Here is a 16716-nt window from a genome sequence, read left to right as displayed (position 1 = left end):
ACTGGCTGGCACTGTAGCCTGGCTGCTTCCTGCTGCCTTGTGGAAGCAGGCCCAGTTGTTGCAAGGTGGGAAAGGGTACAGTAGCTTCCTCCCCGTGACTGCTCCTGTGGTGTAGAACAGTGGTCTCCAAACTTTTTTGATCGCGCACCCCATCAGTAAAAAAATTTTGAGCACGCACCCCCTGCTCCCGGCCAAACTGTCGAAACAAAACAAAACAAAAAAGCCGCTTGGACTCCCGGCCGAACTGCCGAAGGATCCTCTTGCGCACCCCCTGGGGTTAGGGTGACCAGATGTCCCGATTTTATAGGGACAGTCCCGATTTTTGGGTCTTTTTCTTATATAGGCTCCTATTACCCCCTACCCCCGTCCCGATTTTTCACACTTGCTGTCTGGTCACCCAACCTGGGGTGCGCGTACCCACTTTGGAGACCACTGGTGTAGGACAAGCCATGTAGACTGCTCTGTTCAGTGCTTGGGCTTTGGATAAAGACTGCTCTTGTGAGGTGAGACCCTGCTTCTTCTACCTTCCAGACTCCTCCTGCCACGAGGAAAAGCCCCAAGATTCTTTCCCAACAGGTAGTTTGAGAGAGCAGGATGCCCCAGAAATCATAATGAGAATCATAGCAGTCTCCAGCGTTGATCACAGTACATACATACATACATACATAAAATGCTATCTCTGGGCAAACTATTTCCTGAGGCACTCCAATTAGCTAAATCTCCCCTCCCCTGCATGAACACAAGAGCGCAATGCAGAGCCCCCCAATTAGTTGAACCTCCCATGCCTACCTCTTGCACACACACATAGTGAAGTGCAGAGATCCTGATTAGCTGACCCCACTCCCCCTGACTGTACAATGCAGAGAGACCCCAATTTAATGATCCCCCTCCATGTAATATGGTGAAACCCCAGTTAGCTCAACCCTGATTTTCTGAACTGCATATCTGTTGCTGATTCTGAAGTGTGTTTATTTGATTTACCTAGAGCTTTAGCTATCCCAAGGCAATGAGATAATGGGGGTTTGTCTGCTGTGCTCTCAGGCACTTCGTATGCCACAGTCTCAGGGACTATCCTGCCCCTTGGACAATATTTCACTGGTATTGACATTGCAGCCAGTCAGTATTTGTGTGTATGTCTGTATAATTACTGCATTGATACTTGAGCTGTAAATCTGCTCTGCTAGAGGTATCTATGCGTTTTCGTGTTGCCAGTACTCGTTATTTTACTGCAAGTCTCATGGTATTTGGCATTTTTCTTGGTGCTGAAGCTCCTGGAGTCATGTGATTATGTGAGACTCACCATTGTTTAAAGTACATTTAGATTCATAATTCCAAGGTCAGAAGACATCATTGTGATCATCTGATCTGACCTTGCCCATAATAATTCCTGTTTGAGCTACAGCCTATCTTCTAGAAAACCATCCAATTTTAAACTAAAAATTGCCAGTGATGGAGAATCCACCACAATCTAGCCCTTGTGGCTGTGGAGAAGAGCTTGAAAACATGACCCCTAGTGGCACGATAACCAGAAAGCAATTCAGTGACCCCAAGATTTATGATGTTTGACAATCTCATGATTTGTAAGCCAATCTCATGATTGTTGGTGCCTGATTCATGCCTTTTGCCTGCTCAGGGTAGGCAATACTGTTCTGAAAGCCAGAAAAACACCATCCCCTCAGTTTGGTAGAAAAATTAAATGATCTCTAAGTTCATGTCTTCTACAGTGGAATTTGCCGTGTCTTTTCCATCTCTCCCATTTATTGCCCCCATCTTATTGGGTGTGCACTGCCCCTGCTTTCTCATTTGCTTTACTTTAAATCTTAAATTTCACTTGCTTGTCTCGGAACCTAACACGAAGGTCCATTCAGTGTGAAGAATGTAGCGTGGCCCTTTGCCAGGAACAGTTCAAAGTATTTTGACACTTGTTAATACCCCTGCAGCTTCTGTGCATTCAATCTGGGTTGCATTAGCACCATGAGCAATCTGTGGTTGGCGGAGGTGGGAGGGGGAGGAATGACTTTGGGATCCATCCAAGAAGTGTCATACTCAATCTGGGCTCTTATAACTACTTATCTAACATGGTACATCACATGGTTTGATCTGCCAATTAGCCTCAGTCAGAGCTGCTAACCGAAAGCAGATGGATCTATACATTATCGTACGGAAAAATCTGCCACTTCCCATTTTCCCAGAGAGTGGGAGAGCCGGGCTGAATGCCCCTTCCTAAAATCACCAGGCGGCAGCAGCAGGTCTTAGATATGCAGGAGTGAGGATGAGCAATTAAGGGTGCTCTGATGCAAAGGTGACGGAGAGGGGGGTGGGGACATGTGTAAGTACCTAGGTTGGTGGAAGGCCGGTGGCTGCTGTTGCTTCATATGGGTGTGGCACTGAACATGAGCGAAGAAGATGCCCTTAACCTGTTTCCTCTTTATTTTGTGTGAGTTGTACATTGGGATTATGTAAAGCAGCACAACTAGCCCCTGCTGTCCTTCTCTTGCACCCTCCCCTCCCCTGGGGTATAAGAATTTCTGTTCCCTCATCTTGGGCAGAATGCTAGAAGCATCTGAGCAGGCAGGAGAACATCTCAATTGTCTGATCAGAACATTGGAAATTCCCATCCCTCCCCCCCTTGCAAGCCTCCTTCTCGTCGCCCCACCTTCCCCAAACACATGCAGTAGCATTTATCAGCTGCAAAAAGAGAACTGTTTAAATAGCATTAAGGGCCTGATTTAAAGTCACAAAAGCCATGAAATTCAGAGTTAAGGCTAAAAATCCACTTGACACTCTGGCCTTAAGTCATAAAAGGCATGAGTCAAAGGCAGCAGCTGAGTGCTCAGAGCTGCCTGGCTTCCGAGCAGGCTGGGGGAGGGATGCAAGTCAGATCCCTTAATGAGATTTAAACGAGCTGATGGCCTGAACTCAGAAGGTTCAGAGATGCTGTTCGGATTGGCTTTGGGACGCTGATCCGAACCGCTTTGGTCTGGGAACTGGGCTGGAAAGCGTATTCTTTCCCCAGGGGCTAGTCCTGAGACCCAGCAGCTCCAACTCCCGTCAGTCTGCGAGCTCTGAGAGCACAGGAGCATCTTTCGCTCCAGAATCCGGGTTGTTTGCGATGTGCGCTTGCCTCTCTTGGAGCCCGAGATTGCAGGGTTGTACGAGGAGAAGCAGTGCAGTTTAGTGAGTAGAACATCAAGCTGCGAATTAGGAGATCTGGGCCACTGGCCTGCTGGGTGACCTTAGGCAAGTCACTTCCCCTCTCTGTGCCTCAGTTTCTCCTACTGCTTGTCTTGTCTATTTAGATTGTTGGAGGGGGACTGTCTCTTATTATGACTTTACAGTGCCTGGCACAACGGCACTCCAATCTCAGATAGGAGCTTTAAATGCCATCATAATCCTAAATCTGGGACCGTTAGCCCTTCAGCGAAATCGTAACGTTATCAGAGCAAATCAAGTCAGTTTTTAAAACCTTTATTATGGTAGAGGAGCAAACCGAAAAATGTAACAGCATCAGGTTCGTGCACCTGGAACGAGGATGTCCATTAAGTTCCAGCCATATTTGTTGGTTTGAATTAGCTGCTAATCCTACATTTTGCCAGGCCGCTTTCAAAAGCTTTTTATGCCAGCTCCAAGCTAATAGTATCTTGTCTAGTTGCATAGAGTCATGTAGCAATGCACTTGGGCCTCATCAGCTAGAAGAAACTAACTCAAAATATGGACACGGCTATCCAGCTTTGGTTGTTTAAGGCAAAATTTTCACTAATGGCTACCGAGTTTTGGGGCTCAGTTCAGCACCCTTTGGGGGCCCGGTTTATTTTAGGGATACTGGGCACCCACAAGTCCATGGAGTCAATGGTAACTGAAGGTGCTCGGCAGCTTTGAACACAAGGCCCCACAGACCTCTAACTGGGGCACCCAGAATTACTAGCCACTTCTGGAAATGCTGGGCCTTAATGTCTTGACCTGGGGTGAACTTCGTGACAACTTTATTGTTGTGAAGGGCCAGATCAGCCAAAGCAAAACTCTTTGTGGAAATGTATTGCTTTGGATGAAAGTTCCATTGGGAAGGTTTCTCCGGTCCAGGATGGAATTTAGGTCCTACGTTCGGGGGGGAGGGATGTAATGACCAGGGTATAGAGTCAGTCTCTTTGAATCTGGCCCAATTAATATTTAATTATTTATACAAAATGGAACCGCTACAATGGGAGAGACTGAGAGAGAGACTTGACATCATAGCCTGCTGGTGAGGGCATTCAGCTGGGATATGGGAGTGAGGCTCTGATTCAGAGAAGGGACACGCACCTTGTACCCAGATCCCAGGGAAGTGCCCTCACTCCTGGGCTGTTGGCTAGTCTGGAGTGAGTCGCTTACTCTCTTTTTGCAGAAGACTTTGACCGGTCTAGTTCTTGTTCTGATGCAGAACAAAAACAAATGTCAAAACCTCGAGTTGTTTCGTAAAATATAACTCTTGTTTTCCAGCCAACTCTAGTTGTTGTACGTGTTGCCTTGTTTGAGGGAGTAGGAGGGAAATTTGCAAGATTCATACAGTTGTACAATCTACTTCTTGAGGAGATAAAGACTCTCCTCCAACACAGACGGGTTGGAACTGGGGCTTCTTTCACTATGGGGACTGTCTCCATACAAAGACGAGGTACCTGGTTAGTCCTGTCTCATGGTGTAGCTCTGGATGGCAGTTTGGAAGTAAGCAGCCGTGTTGCGTTCTGGATGGAAAAATATCAGATAACACTTGGGACCAAAGTAACCCATGGAGATCCCAAGCAAATTGATTACCACGCCCATGGCATCGCACATGGTCACCAGCACAGCACTGTACACAGACATGACCAGGAGAATGGCAATCCCGGAAACGGAATAGCAGGTCATGCACAGTGTGATGTACTTGGCTTCGTTGTAGTTCTTGGGAAGCTCCTTGCCCATGTAGGAAAAATAGAAGCACAGAATAGAGAGACATGTATCTAGGCTGCCGTTCATTAGCAAGGCCAACTTGTAGTTCTTGTTGCATTGCAGCACTACTATAGAGGGGTCGTCCTTCAGATCTACCAGAACTGGAGCAGGAGGGTTGATGTTAACGTTGGTCACAATGATGGCGACTTTCAGAGCTAAAATTACGGTTATAAAAATGTACTGGCCGTTGTACTTCATCCAGTAGCTGTAGGCTTTGGGCAGCCAGGCAGCCATCTTGAAAATGCTGATGATCTGGAAGGACCTGACGGTGATGCAGGAGATGCACACGGTGAAGCAGAGGCTGAACACTGTTTGCCGGCACACGCACTTGAACTCTGTCGGGATTCCTACGTACATGGGGACGTTGATGAAACCGATGATCAGAGACACCAGCATGAAGAAGCACATCCTGCCTCCTGCGGACTTCACCACAGGGGTTTGCGAATGAATGGCAAATGTGACAGATATGACTAGAGTGGCTATGAGGCCCAGCACCGAGAATAGCAGCAACACCACTGTAGTGCCTTCTTGCCATTCCAGATATTTCAGAAGCCTTGGATAGCACTCTTGACTTCTGGCACTGGACCACTGGTGAGCTGGACAAGGCTGGCAGTTGTACGGGTCTGCAAAACAAAATGTGGTGTTTCTGAAAGACCCTAGCAAGGGCTGTCCTGTCTGTAAATAGTCAATATGTCTGGTAAGAGCATAACTGATGGGAGTGATGCTAAAGGTTTTGCACCCATACTAGCTCAGGCTGCTGTCTTGTCAGCTCTCACTAGCTAAGCAGGGTCAGACCTGGTCAATTCTGGATTGGGAGACCTCCATGGGAACCCCAAAGTAGTGGTGGTTGTACAGTAGCTAAAACTCTTCTTTCTGATTAACATGTGAACCAGTGCCATAAGCTTGGTCTTAGGGGTACACTGTGCTGTAGGAGGTGAAGTCATTCAAATGAGAGGTAAAGCCACTAACGGTCCTTAGTGATCCCACGGGTTTGTTTTGGTTCGTTTTTCTTTGCAAGTGTAGGGATTTTAACCCTAGTGTCTTGGCTAAATTCCAATCCGGGTAATTGCATTCTACATCCCAAAATTCCCCCTAAACTTGAAGTTGGAGTCAGTGTTCCTTTTCCCTTCCTGCTGGAGTAGTTTCATTGTGCACCGTTACCCTATTGTGTTCCACCCTAGAGGTGACTGCACTTCAACGGTGGCCACATTTCCTCAGAGTACATAGTTTGTCAAGCTTCTTAGAATCCTTCAGGATAGACGGTGCTATGCAAATTTAAGATATAAATAACACCTAAGGTCTTCTATTTGAGGATCTCGCATGACATTGCAAACGTTAATTTAAGCTTCCCAGCTCCCCGATAAGGTAAGGTGTTATGAAATCCATTTTACAGATGCGGAAACTGAGCCACAGCGAGGCCATGTAACTTGCCTACCGTCAAATGGTGAATCACTGTTAGAAGTGACAATGGAAGTCAGGTCTTCTGACTCTTCATCCCCTTTTCTAACTACACCTCTACCCCCATGCCAGATCCCGCTCCCTACACACACACGCCACACACAGAGAATCTGAATCCGTGAGAGGAAGCGTGGCCTTGTGGGGATTATTACTACAGTAATGGAGATCTCGGCCGAGACTGGGGCCCCATTGTGCCAGCTAGTGTAAAAACACATAGTGAGAGGCAGTACCTGCCCAAAAGAGTTTACAATCCCAATGAAGAAGACAAAGGAAGGATTTATTATCCCATATTATAGATATGGGACTGACGCCCAGAGAGAACTAAGTGACTTGCCCAAGGGCACACCGGAAATGTGGCAAGGCCAGGAACTGAAACCAACTCTTCTGGGTAGGAGATTCATTCCTTTCATAGATTCTCGGACCAGATGGGACCATTAGATAATCTAGTCTGACCTCCTGCATAGTGCAGGCCAGAGAGTCTCACTCAGCTACCCCTATCTAGAGCCCATTAACTTAAATATAGGCCTTCTTCAGGGAACAAGCACTGTCGGATTGATATGAAAACAAGGTGCGTTTAGGCTTGTACGTTGCATTTTCCTTACCGTTGTTGTTGAGGAAAGTCCCTGCTTCACAGTCAATACACTTAAAACAGCAGCTGCTAACTCGTATGGGCTTCCTCCGCTGACCGTACTCACACTCCTGGGAACAGACTGAAATGGGGACCTGGGTAAAAGGGAATTGGAGGAAAACAATGACAATCTCATAGCAACTTCCAGGTGAGCCGGAAGAACTTGTAAATGTTCCATAATAGTTGGTATCCAATTCCAATTCAGCCACAGCATAGACCGGAAAGGGGATACACAGCTAGGATAAAGCCAACCAAACAATATGCTTTACCTTTAAATAGGGAGCAGGGTTTAGACTGGGCCCCTCTTGGGATTCATGCGTACCTGCTATAACTTTACCGGCAAGTTTACCATGTTCCAATGGCAAAGAGCCGGGGATTGATTTCTTGGGATGGCCAGAAGCAAAACATTCCTAGGATCAATCTAACTACTGCATCACCTTTAAATAGAGAAGAGGGATGGGCATAGCCACAAAGGCAACCCTCATCTGGGAATAACCTCACGAGCCACCGGATGTCGCTGTTGTACCAGACAAACAGCTGGAGGAACATTCTTCTGGCAGGAGGCAATTTAGAATATTAAAGCAAAGAGCCAGACTTTCAGGCCTTGTTTGTTTATGCCCAAGTCTGGCACACACAGTCCATTCTGACCGCTTTTTTTGTCGCCTGTCATTTTGTTGCCCAAGTGATAGGATTTACGTGCTCGAATCCCATTTGTGTGTGTAACTATGGCACAATAATCCCTAGCTTCTATATAGCACTTTACAGTCGAAGAGTTCAAAGCACTTGACAACGGAGGTCAGTATCATTCTCTCTGTTTTACAGACTGGGAAACTGAGGCACACAGCGGGGAAGTGACTTGGCTGGGATCACCCAGCATGCCAGTGGCAAATAGAACCCAGGTCTAGCTCTGTACTCTATCGACTAAGCTCTACTGCCTTGGGTTTTGCTCATGTAGTTCCATGACTTTCCCACATGTGTGATAATGGGTGGAGGGAACTTGCCGTGTTGTTTGGGGTGTGCCAGGAGATGTTCTGGGTGGTGAACAGCAGCTTCTGGTTCTTTGTGCTGTAGGAGGCGATTTTCTGAAAAGGGTTGTTGGGTTGGTCCCACTTCCACTGGATGATCTCGAAGCTGTTTGGAGTGTTGCCTTTCTTTCTGAAACTGATCCTCTTGTCGAGCAGAGAGAAGTCCACGCGCTTCACCTCTGGCACTAGCTGCAAATGGAGAAGGATGAGATGAACAGTGCACACGTACTGCTAGGCACTGAAGTTAGAGATTGGGGTCACTTCCTGAAAGTCTGGTTCTGCTCTGAAAAGAGACGCTGCCTCAGGAGTAGCCATGGGTCTTTTACTTGGTAATTCCAGGTCAAATGCTCTCAGTCAGCAGAAATTTTCTTCTAAGAGCCAACATGGCAAACTCACCCTTGGATCAGAAAGTCAAACTGGGCTCTTCTGGCTCACATATCCCCAAAGATTCTGCAACTGGGACTCGATCAACCAGGCTGATGCATGAGTCAGAAGAGAAGCCAGCACGCTCCCTTGAACTATGTTGGCTTTGCAAAAGATCTAAAACCCCTGAGGGCCAGACCCTGCCACCCATGTTCATGCTGAGCAGTATCTTGCATCCCATTGATCACAATGGGACTGCTGGTTGAGTAAGGGGAGAGAGTGGCAGATTCTGCCATCCTCGCTCTGGTCTGTGGGATGTGGATCTGACTCTCTGAAGACCATGGAGCAGGTCTGTTGAGCAAGATGTTGCCGTTTTGACACCCACTTTGCAGAACAGAACTGCGCTCCAAAAGGTGCTGCAGGAAGTGGTCGTGGTAAATGCAGTAATGTTGCTGTTCCTCTGAGTCAGTGCTGACCCATGCCACACACGCCCAGTGCGGTGTTTGTGCGAGGTGGGCACTGTTCTCACAGAGATCCCGTCCTTTGGATGGGGGGGCCAAAATTAGACTAGGGTAAGGGCATGTACACCTGCATAGAGGTGGGCTCTCTGCCCTAGCGTGAGTTTGGGACTCGGTACCTGCTGTCATTCTGCAAAAGTTCCTTTGACCAACTGAGCTGGATGCAGGCGCGATCTATCTGACTGTGCTTCTGGGACAACCACATGGAACTGGGGGCAAGCTATTCTGCAACATGGACAGTTGTCATCTGACCCATCTGATGCAGACCACCAAGCAGCCATCAGAGACTAACACCTTTCTGTTCCTAGCCACATGGACTGGAGGGAAAAGACTCTACAGCACTCTCCCAATGCCCCAAGCCATGTGGTCCCGCGCCCTTAAAACGTGGCTTGGATTTCTCAATGCAAGCATGTAGCCAACCTGCCAGGGGTAAACCATCCGCTTGTGGCATCCTGTGGTATTGCAGCCCAGCAGCCTGTGCAAAGCGCGAGCCACGATGTAGACAGAAGAGTAGACGCTGAAGTCTGTGCGCTCCCCTTGGGCCCTCATAGTCTGGTCTGCGTCTCGGGCAGCTCCGAGGCACTGGTCGCACGCTTGATTGCACGTAGTTTGGTCACTCGCCTGCCCATTGTCTTCTTTTGCCAGGCTGACCCTGAAGTCATCAAAACCAGGAATGGAGAATTCTTTTGCTGCCACCCCCAGGATGGTGCCCACCCTCCAGAGGTCAGTGATGTTGTACAAGGTGGGCTCAGTGGCCCAGGCTTCAGCGGCAATCCACACCAAATCCATGACATTCTGGCGGACAGCTTCTTGGAAGAAGAACGGTAGCGTCAGGTCCAAGGACAGGACGATGACCACCTTGGCCGTACTGTGGATGACCTTGCTGACAATGGCCTTGATCTTTCCCTGCAACTCTAGTGGGAGCCGCTGGCTGCTGCGGGGCACCGGGATGGCGTCCTGCATTGCCACGCAGATCCCGGTCGCCCTGGCCCACAGGAGCTGCAGGTTCTGCCGCCCGTAATCGTCGTCGCTGTACAGAATGTTGATCCAGTTCCACTGAAACTCCTTCAGCAGGAGCAACATGGCCACAATCTGCTGCTCCATACTGGAAATGGCCCGGAAGGCAGTGGGGAAGCGTTCGCGGTCGTTCAGCTCATTAGTGGTTGCCCTGTAGGAGATCTAGGGGCAGGGAGGAACAGGGAAGGGACAAAGTGAATATACAGACATGACTTACACCCGGTACAACAGCTTTGGCGTCGTTGGACTTGGACAGGGTGTATTGACTTAGGGATTGGTTTTCTCTGGAGTGCAGACTTAATGCTGTCATAATGCACAAATTAGGGGCTGGTCTAACTACAGAAATGGAGCGTGTCTGAGATCCAGAAAGCCAGGAGATGCCCAAGTGAGAAGTCCAGCAGCAGCACTCCACACATCTGGTGTGATTTATGTATAAAGTGACCAGATTATCCCAATGAAAATATGGGATGCCTGTTGCTTGCCACCGAATGGGGAGCATGTGACACAGGGAGGTTTGAGTGTGCTGAAGCTACAGGGGGCTGACTCACTTCAAACCAAAGCGCAGGGGATATGTTCATGAAATCGTTAGTGAGGCAAGCCCTGGAAGGTTTGTCCAGCCCTAATATGGGCGCCAACGTACCTGTGGAATGAGGAAAAGACTCAATACATGGGCCACTATAACAGCTGCTTGTGAAGAGTCTGGGCCAATAACAGCCAGTACCCGTGGCTGGTAGTGTGTATAGTTGTTTTGCAGCTGCACCACAGAGTGCTCGTTGGCGAGGAAATACAAGATGGGGTGGATGGAGTTGGTGAAATAACAGACGTCGACCATCTCGTAGCCTAGGGAGACACCAGGCAGCAGGGTACTGGAATTGTTGATCTGCTCCACTGCGAACCTCATGGCCCGGAGGTGGCTGTAGCTTGCTATCTTCAGCTTGTACCTAGGAGGAGTGTAAAACGATGAGCGATGGGTGCAGGAACCCATCCAGTGAGAGAACGCGTCTGGCTTTGGGCTTATGCAGCGAGTCTCAAAGAGGATGCCCTCCCGTAGTGTTGCATAGCACTGCAGTCTTATGACCCTGGGCCCAACTCTGTAAGGTGCTGAGAACGCATAACTCCCACTAGCTTCAGGATTGGGCCCCAAATTCTACCCTGAATATAGCGCTCCTATAGGAGTCAATGGGAGCCAGGTGGGTAATGGGCCATCATTATGGGAAGCAGCGTGGTCTGTTGGACAGAGCACTGGAGTGAGACTCGGGGGGACCGGGATTCTTTTCCAAGCTCTGCCACTGACCTGCTGGGTGACCTTGGCCAAGTCAGTTCCCTTCTCCATGCCTCAGTTTCCCATTTGTAACACGGGGATAACAATAATGACATCACTTTGTAAAGCGCTGTGGGATCTACTGATGAAAAGTTCTATATAAGAGTTAGGGTTTGTTGTTATCAGGGTTTGAACCCCAACCCCTCAGCACAGGCCTCTACCAGTTGAACTACGGGAGTAACTTCCTAAATTAGTGTAGTAGGCTGTTATCCTCTAGCAGTCCAGCCACCAGTGGGGAGATGTGACACACACTCTGCTAGTTTCTTATGCTTGCCACTAAAGGCAGGATTATAATAGTGTTTTCCTCCACCACCTGGGCCAAGATTATCTTCTGGTTAAGATCACATGACTGGAAGCCAGGACTTTTGATTTCTAGCTTAATTCATGCTTGGGAAGGGCTTTGAGATCTTTGGATGAAATGCACTATGCAGTGTGAGTGAGATTCAGCCTATGTACCACTTAAGCCCCACTGGGGCAATGCACAGCCCTTGTGCTTGCATTTCACCCCATAAGACTAAGTGCAAAGTGTTCTGATTGGCGCTGGCTGGCTGCAAAGGAGGGTACATGCTGTCCCCATCCAAGAAGTGGCACAGCTTGTGTGCTCCTGCTGCATCTTGCGGCGCTCTGGGGAAGCATTGTGAATGCCCCTCCTGAGGCCGAGCGGCTCCCCACTGCCTCCAGCATGGAACCTGTGACTTAACAGCACAGTCTGGCCTGGTGTCCTGTCCTTCGTCAGGCAAAACTCCTCTTGAAGTCAGTTTGGTGGTGGGGAGGGCCCCCGTTTGGCCTGATGTGCCCGGGTAAAAGTTGGGAGGTGAGAGGAGAAATTGCACAGGCCTGAGCAAAGACCTTAGGAAGCGTCCCTTAGGAGTTCAGCTGTGCTGTGTGTCCCGGGGGCAAAAGTCCCGATGAACACCTTCAGGAGTGTCTGATTCGGGAATGCTGGCCATCAGCAGCGGGCAAGGTGCACACCTGAGTAGGCTGCCAGCTAAGGGTATGTCTACACTGCCACCGGAGGTATGATTGCAGCGTCAGTAGGGCATACCCGAGCTAGAGTTGATGTAGCCAGTGTAATCCACACACCTCCTGGGTGTGGTGCTCCGTCCCCTCTAGTGGCACCGAGACCACTTAGAGATTAATGAGTCTGCTACAGCCTTAGCTAAGAGCCATGTGTCTTTTAGCTCATACAGGAGAGGATCATTAATCTCTAAGTGGTCTTGGTGCCACTAGAGGGGACGGAGCACCACACCCAGGAGGTGTGTGGGTTACACTAGGCATCTGAATAAGTACCCAGGGTCCTGGGCAGGCTTGTACAGCCTCCGCTGAAACCCATGCTGCTGCAGCTTCACTGCTATGCCTAAAAAACTTTTGAGGTTCTAGGCCTAAGTGACTTGCCTCTGGTCACACAGGGAATCTGTGGCAGAGCAGGAGATTGAACTTTGGTCTCCTGACTTCCCATGTACCAGCCTTCTGCCCCTGTTCATTGTGCTGGGTACTGGGTGTACACATAGTACGCAAGAGACCCTGCCCTGAAGAACTCACAATTTAAATAGACAAGACAGACCATGACTGGGATTCGAAGCAGAGGCAGAGGGAGACAAAGTGACATACCCAAGGTCACACAGCAGGTCAGTGGCAGAGCCAGGCTTGGGACTGAGGTCTCCTGGCTCCCAATCCAGTAGCCTATCCACTGGCCCATGATGAGCAATCCTCCTCCTGGGCAGTCCCATTAGCCTGAATGGGTCTGCTTGGATGGGCAAGAACCATTTGTTTAAGGAGTGGGATGGAAAAGGGCTTGCACAGCGAGGCAGTGATAGACTAGCAAAGCATCACGAGAGATCCATTTCAACTGTTAAACAGCTGATCAGTTTTGTTTCATTTGAAGCATCTGTGGTGACACCAGTTATTTGAATAGAGATTGAGGGCCACCACCAATTGGGTGGTTAATTTTGGACACCTAATGGCCTCCTTATCTGATGGGCTGAGTTCCCCTAGCTCTCATTAAAGCCTGTGGGAGCTCATCACTTCTGACAAGGGGGCTGCTGGTTTAGGTGCCTGTAGTCCAGCACTTAGGCGTGAAAGTTTTGGCTTAAATGGTTTGTCCCAGGTCACGTGCAGGAAGTCTGTGGCAGAGCGAGGAAAAGAACCCAGGTTTATGAGTCCCAGCTAGGTACCTCAGCCACAAAAGCCCTTTCTTCCTTCCCCCTTCACCAGGAACTAACCAATGCTGGCTGCAGTGCGGCCCCAAACTATTTCATCGCCCTCCCCAGCCCCGGCGACACCTGTTTCCTACTTACGCTTGACACGTGGGTACCGCCGAGTGGCTGAGATGGGGGCTGCTCATCGTTTCAGTGTGCAGCGAGAAAAGCCCCCCGAGGAGGTAATCCCCAGCCAGATGGAAATCAGAATACTGCGTCTCTGAGACGGCCATGGTCAGCAAGACACTAACGCACATAGCTATCACCCCTGTGCTCCTCATGGTTCTATGGTGCCTTCATAACCAGCTGCTGAGGAGCACCCAGAGTAGGTTTCTTGCCCAGGCTCTGCCAGTCGCTGGGTCTGGTGCTCGTTTTCACAAATTTCTGCTGACTTATTTACATACATTTCAGGGGCCAGCCCGAAAGGATTTGTGTGTGTTTACATTTTTCATGGACTATTGCATTGCCATGGGCAGTTAAAGCCAGCAGGGCTGTGCATCAGATGGGACACTCCTTGCTTGGAAGAGGAAATGCCTTTTAGAAGGCAATTATTGTAATGCTGATGTTTGTTAAGGGACTGCTCTGCCTGTGCATTTGCCAGTGCTCTGCAGAAATCCATCCGGTCCTCATCAAGTGGGAGGCAGCGTAGCCTAATTGATAGGGTTACTGGCCTGGAGATCTGGGTTCTGATCTTCATTTAGCCACTGGCCTACTGTATGAGCCTGGGCAAGTCTCTTCGCTTCCCTGTACATCTGTACAGGTTGAGACTTGCAAGTCGGAAGACGATGGCGTGTGTAGTCATTTTCCCTGCCCCTGTGTAATCAGTTTCCTCTATTTTCAAGAAATATATATATATATATATATATATATATATATATATTTAGAATAGGAAAACATGTTTACAAAGCCCCAACAATTAACAGGGAGACTCAAGAGCAGGCATGGGATCCAAAGACAACATTTATTTATTTAGGGTCCACATTTACAGTATTATCTGGTGATTTTTGGGTGTCTTAAAGTCTGGGCATCACAATCAGAGGCACTGTTTAAAGAGGCCTGATTTTCAGAAAGTGCTGAGTGCTAGCCTCTCGAGAATCTTAAAGGTGGCTACATTTGGGGCACCCAGAATCACTAGCTTGGGCTGAGTTGTGATGGTATCACTTTAACTATGGCTATTGGCAGAGGGGGGTTGTTCCTCCTGTAACACCTGCAGGTGGGTCTCCTTGAAAATTAGCTTCATGCAGGACCCTTGGCTTGATGCAGGACCCTGTGTGCGCTCAGGATATCGTACCCTAAGCACAAGCTGATATTGAGCACTGATGGCTGAGCAGATCAACCGCAGCTCTTCAAAGCCGCTCTTGTGAGCAATGGCTGAGATGTTTCTTGGCAGAAAAAGTCATTTTGATTAAATCAGTTTTTTCCCCCACGATCATTTCAGTTTTAACAAAATTTCATTTTGGAAAAAAATGGGGGGGGGGGGGGACGAAAATGTAGTTTCATCCCAATTTTTTCCCCCCCAATATCTTGAAATGTTTTGCAGGACAAACTGTGTTTTCTGATCCAGGTGACTTCTGGGTGCTGTTGTAATACAACTAATAAGTAGAAGCCCTTACTCCAAACCCCTGTGTAAGGGGACAGTTGGCCACTGACTAAAATTTAGTTGGGTGGGGGGTTGGTTGGCTAGCTCCCAGCACCAAAACAAAGGGGAAGGGTCGATGGGAAATCAGGACCCTGAGACTGGCAGTCCCCAGGGGCAATGGGGAGAGGCCAACGCTCCAGGCCAGCCTGATTGACAAAGCAGGCAGGCTAATGAGAGAGTCAGGAGGCCAGGGGTCCCATCCTCCGTGTGTGAGCTGGAACTGCCTGGCCGGGGCCGAGCTAAGGAGAGAGCAGGAGACGGAGCAGAGCTGCGCCCGCGGCAGCCTGAGCCAGAGAGAACCAGAGAAGTAGCCCAGGGAGCAGGTCAGTGCTGGGAGCAGAGCTGCAGCAACCAGAGCCAGAGGCCAGAAGAGCAGCGCAGAGTGGGGCTGGAGCAGCAAGGGGTAGGGTGACCAGATGTCCCGATTTTCTAGGGACAGTCCCGATAGTCAGGGCTTTGTCTTATGTAGGCGCCTATTATCCCCTGCCCTGATTTTTCACACTTGCTATCTGGTCACTCTAGCAAGGGGGGACCCTGGGCAGTGGGCCCAGCTCAGGGAGATGCCCCCAGCCAAGATGCCTTGCAGGCCAGATTTGTGGGGGGGTTGCTGATGCTGGGAAGAAGGGCCCTGCCACCTAGAACAGGGGAGGGCAAACTACGGCCCACGGGATTGCCAGCCCCGTGGCGCAGCAGGGCTAAGGCAGGCTCCCTGCCTGCCCTGGCCCCGCGCCGCTCCCGGAAGCGGCTGGTACCATGTCCCTGTGACCCCTGGGGGAGGGGCAGGATGGAGGGCTCCATGCGCGGCCCTCACCTGCAGGCACCGCCCCCCCGCAGCTCCCATTGGTTGGGAACGGGGAACCGCGGCCAATGGGAGTTTCGGGGGCGGTACCCACAGGCGAGGACAGCACACGGTGGAGCCGCCTGTCCCACTCCACCCCCAGGAGCCACTGCCGGACATGCTGGCCACTTCCGGGAGCGGTGCGGGGCCAGGGCAGGCAGGGAGCCTGCCTTAGCCCTGCTACGCGCCACTGCCACCCCGGAGCCTGCACACCGAACCCCTCCTGCACCCCAAACCCCTGCCCTGAGCCACCTCCCACACTCTGCACCCCCTCCTGCACCCCTGCCCTGAGCCCCCTGCCACATCCTTCCCGCACCCCACCCTCCTGCCATGAGCTCCCTCCTGCACCCTGCATCCCTCCTGCACCCCAACCCCTTGCCCTGAACCCCATCCTGCACACCGCACCCCCTCCCACACCCTGCACTCCCTCCCACACCCCAACCTCCTGCCCCAGCCCTACATTCATGGCCCTGCATACAATTTCCCCATCCAGATGTGGCCCTCGGGCCAAAAAGTTTGCCCACCCCTGACCTAGAACCTGAAGGCAAGTGTCCGACCGGCAGCCTCCTTGCAGCACAGCCAGGGCCTGAGAAGGCCTGGGACATGTGAGGGACAGACTGAACTTCCCTTATGTTCCAGAGACGGCTGGTTATGATGTCCCCGTGCCACAGAGCGGGCTGATGAGTTTTCCTTTAACCTTTTCCTTTTTTTTCCTTATTTTTTTTTAATTGGTTTCCCTTTAATAAATT

General features: G+C 50.1%; 1 protein-coding gene across 1 annotated transcript; it reads right to left on the bottom strand.

Moving 5' to 3' along the window:
* Positions 1–4656: 4656 nt before the first annotated feature.
* Positions 4657–13723, bottom strand: TAS1R2 (taste 1 receptor member 2). The gene is made up of 7 exons (XM_024217280.1): positions 13590–13723; positions 10612–10912; positions 9375–10133; positions 8050–8262; positions 7023–7143; positions 5739–5741; positions 4657–5585 (listed from the first exon to the last, which is right to left on the bottom strand). The coding sequence occupies exons 1-7, from the start codon at positions 13721–13723 to the stop codon at positions 4657–4659; spliced, it is 2460 nt and encodes an 819-aa protein (XP_024073048.1).
* Between the last annotated feature and the right edge of the window lie 2993 nt (positions 13724–16716).

Source organism: Terrapene carolina, unplaced genomic scaffold (assembly GCF_002925995.2).
Source record: "Terrapene carolina triunguis isolate 2854851 unplaced genomic scaffold, T_m_triunguis-2.0 Scaffold714, whole genome shotgun sequence".
Classification (NCBI taxonomy): domain Eukaryota; kingdom Metazoa; phylum Chordata; order Testudines; family Emydidae; genus Terrapene; species Terrapene triunguis.
Note: the sequence above shows the minus strand (reverse complement) of the source record. Positions and strands in the feature narration are given on the sequence as shown.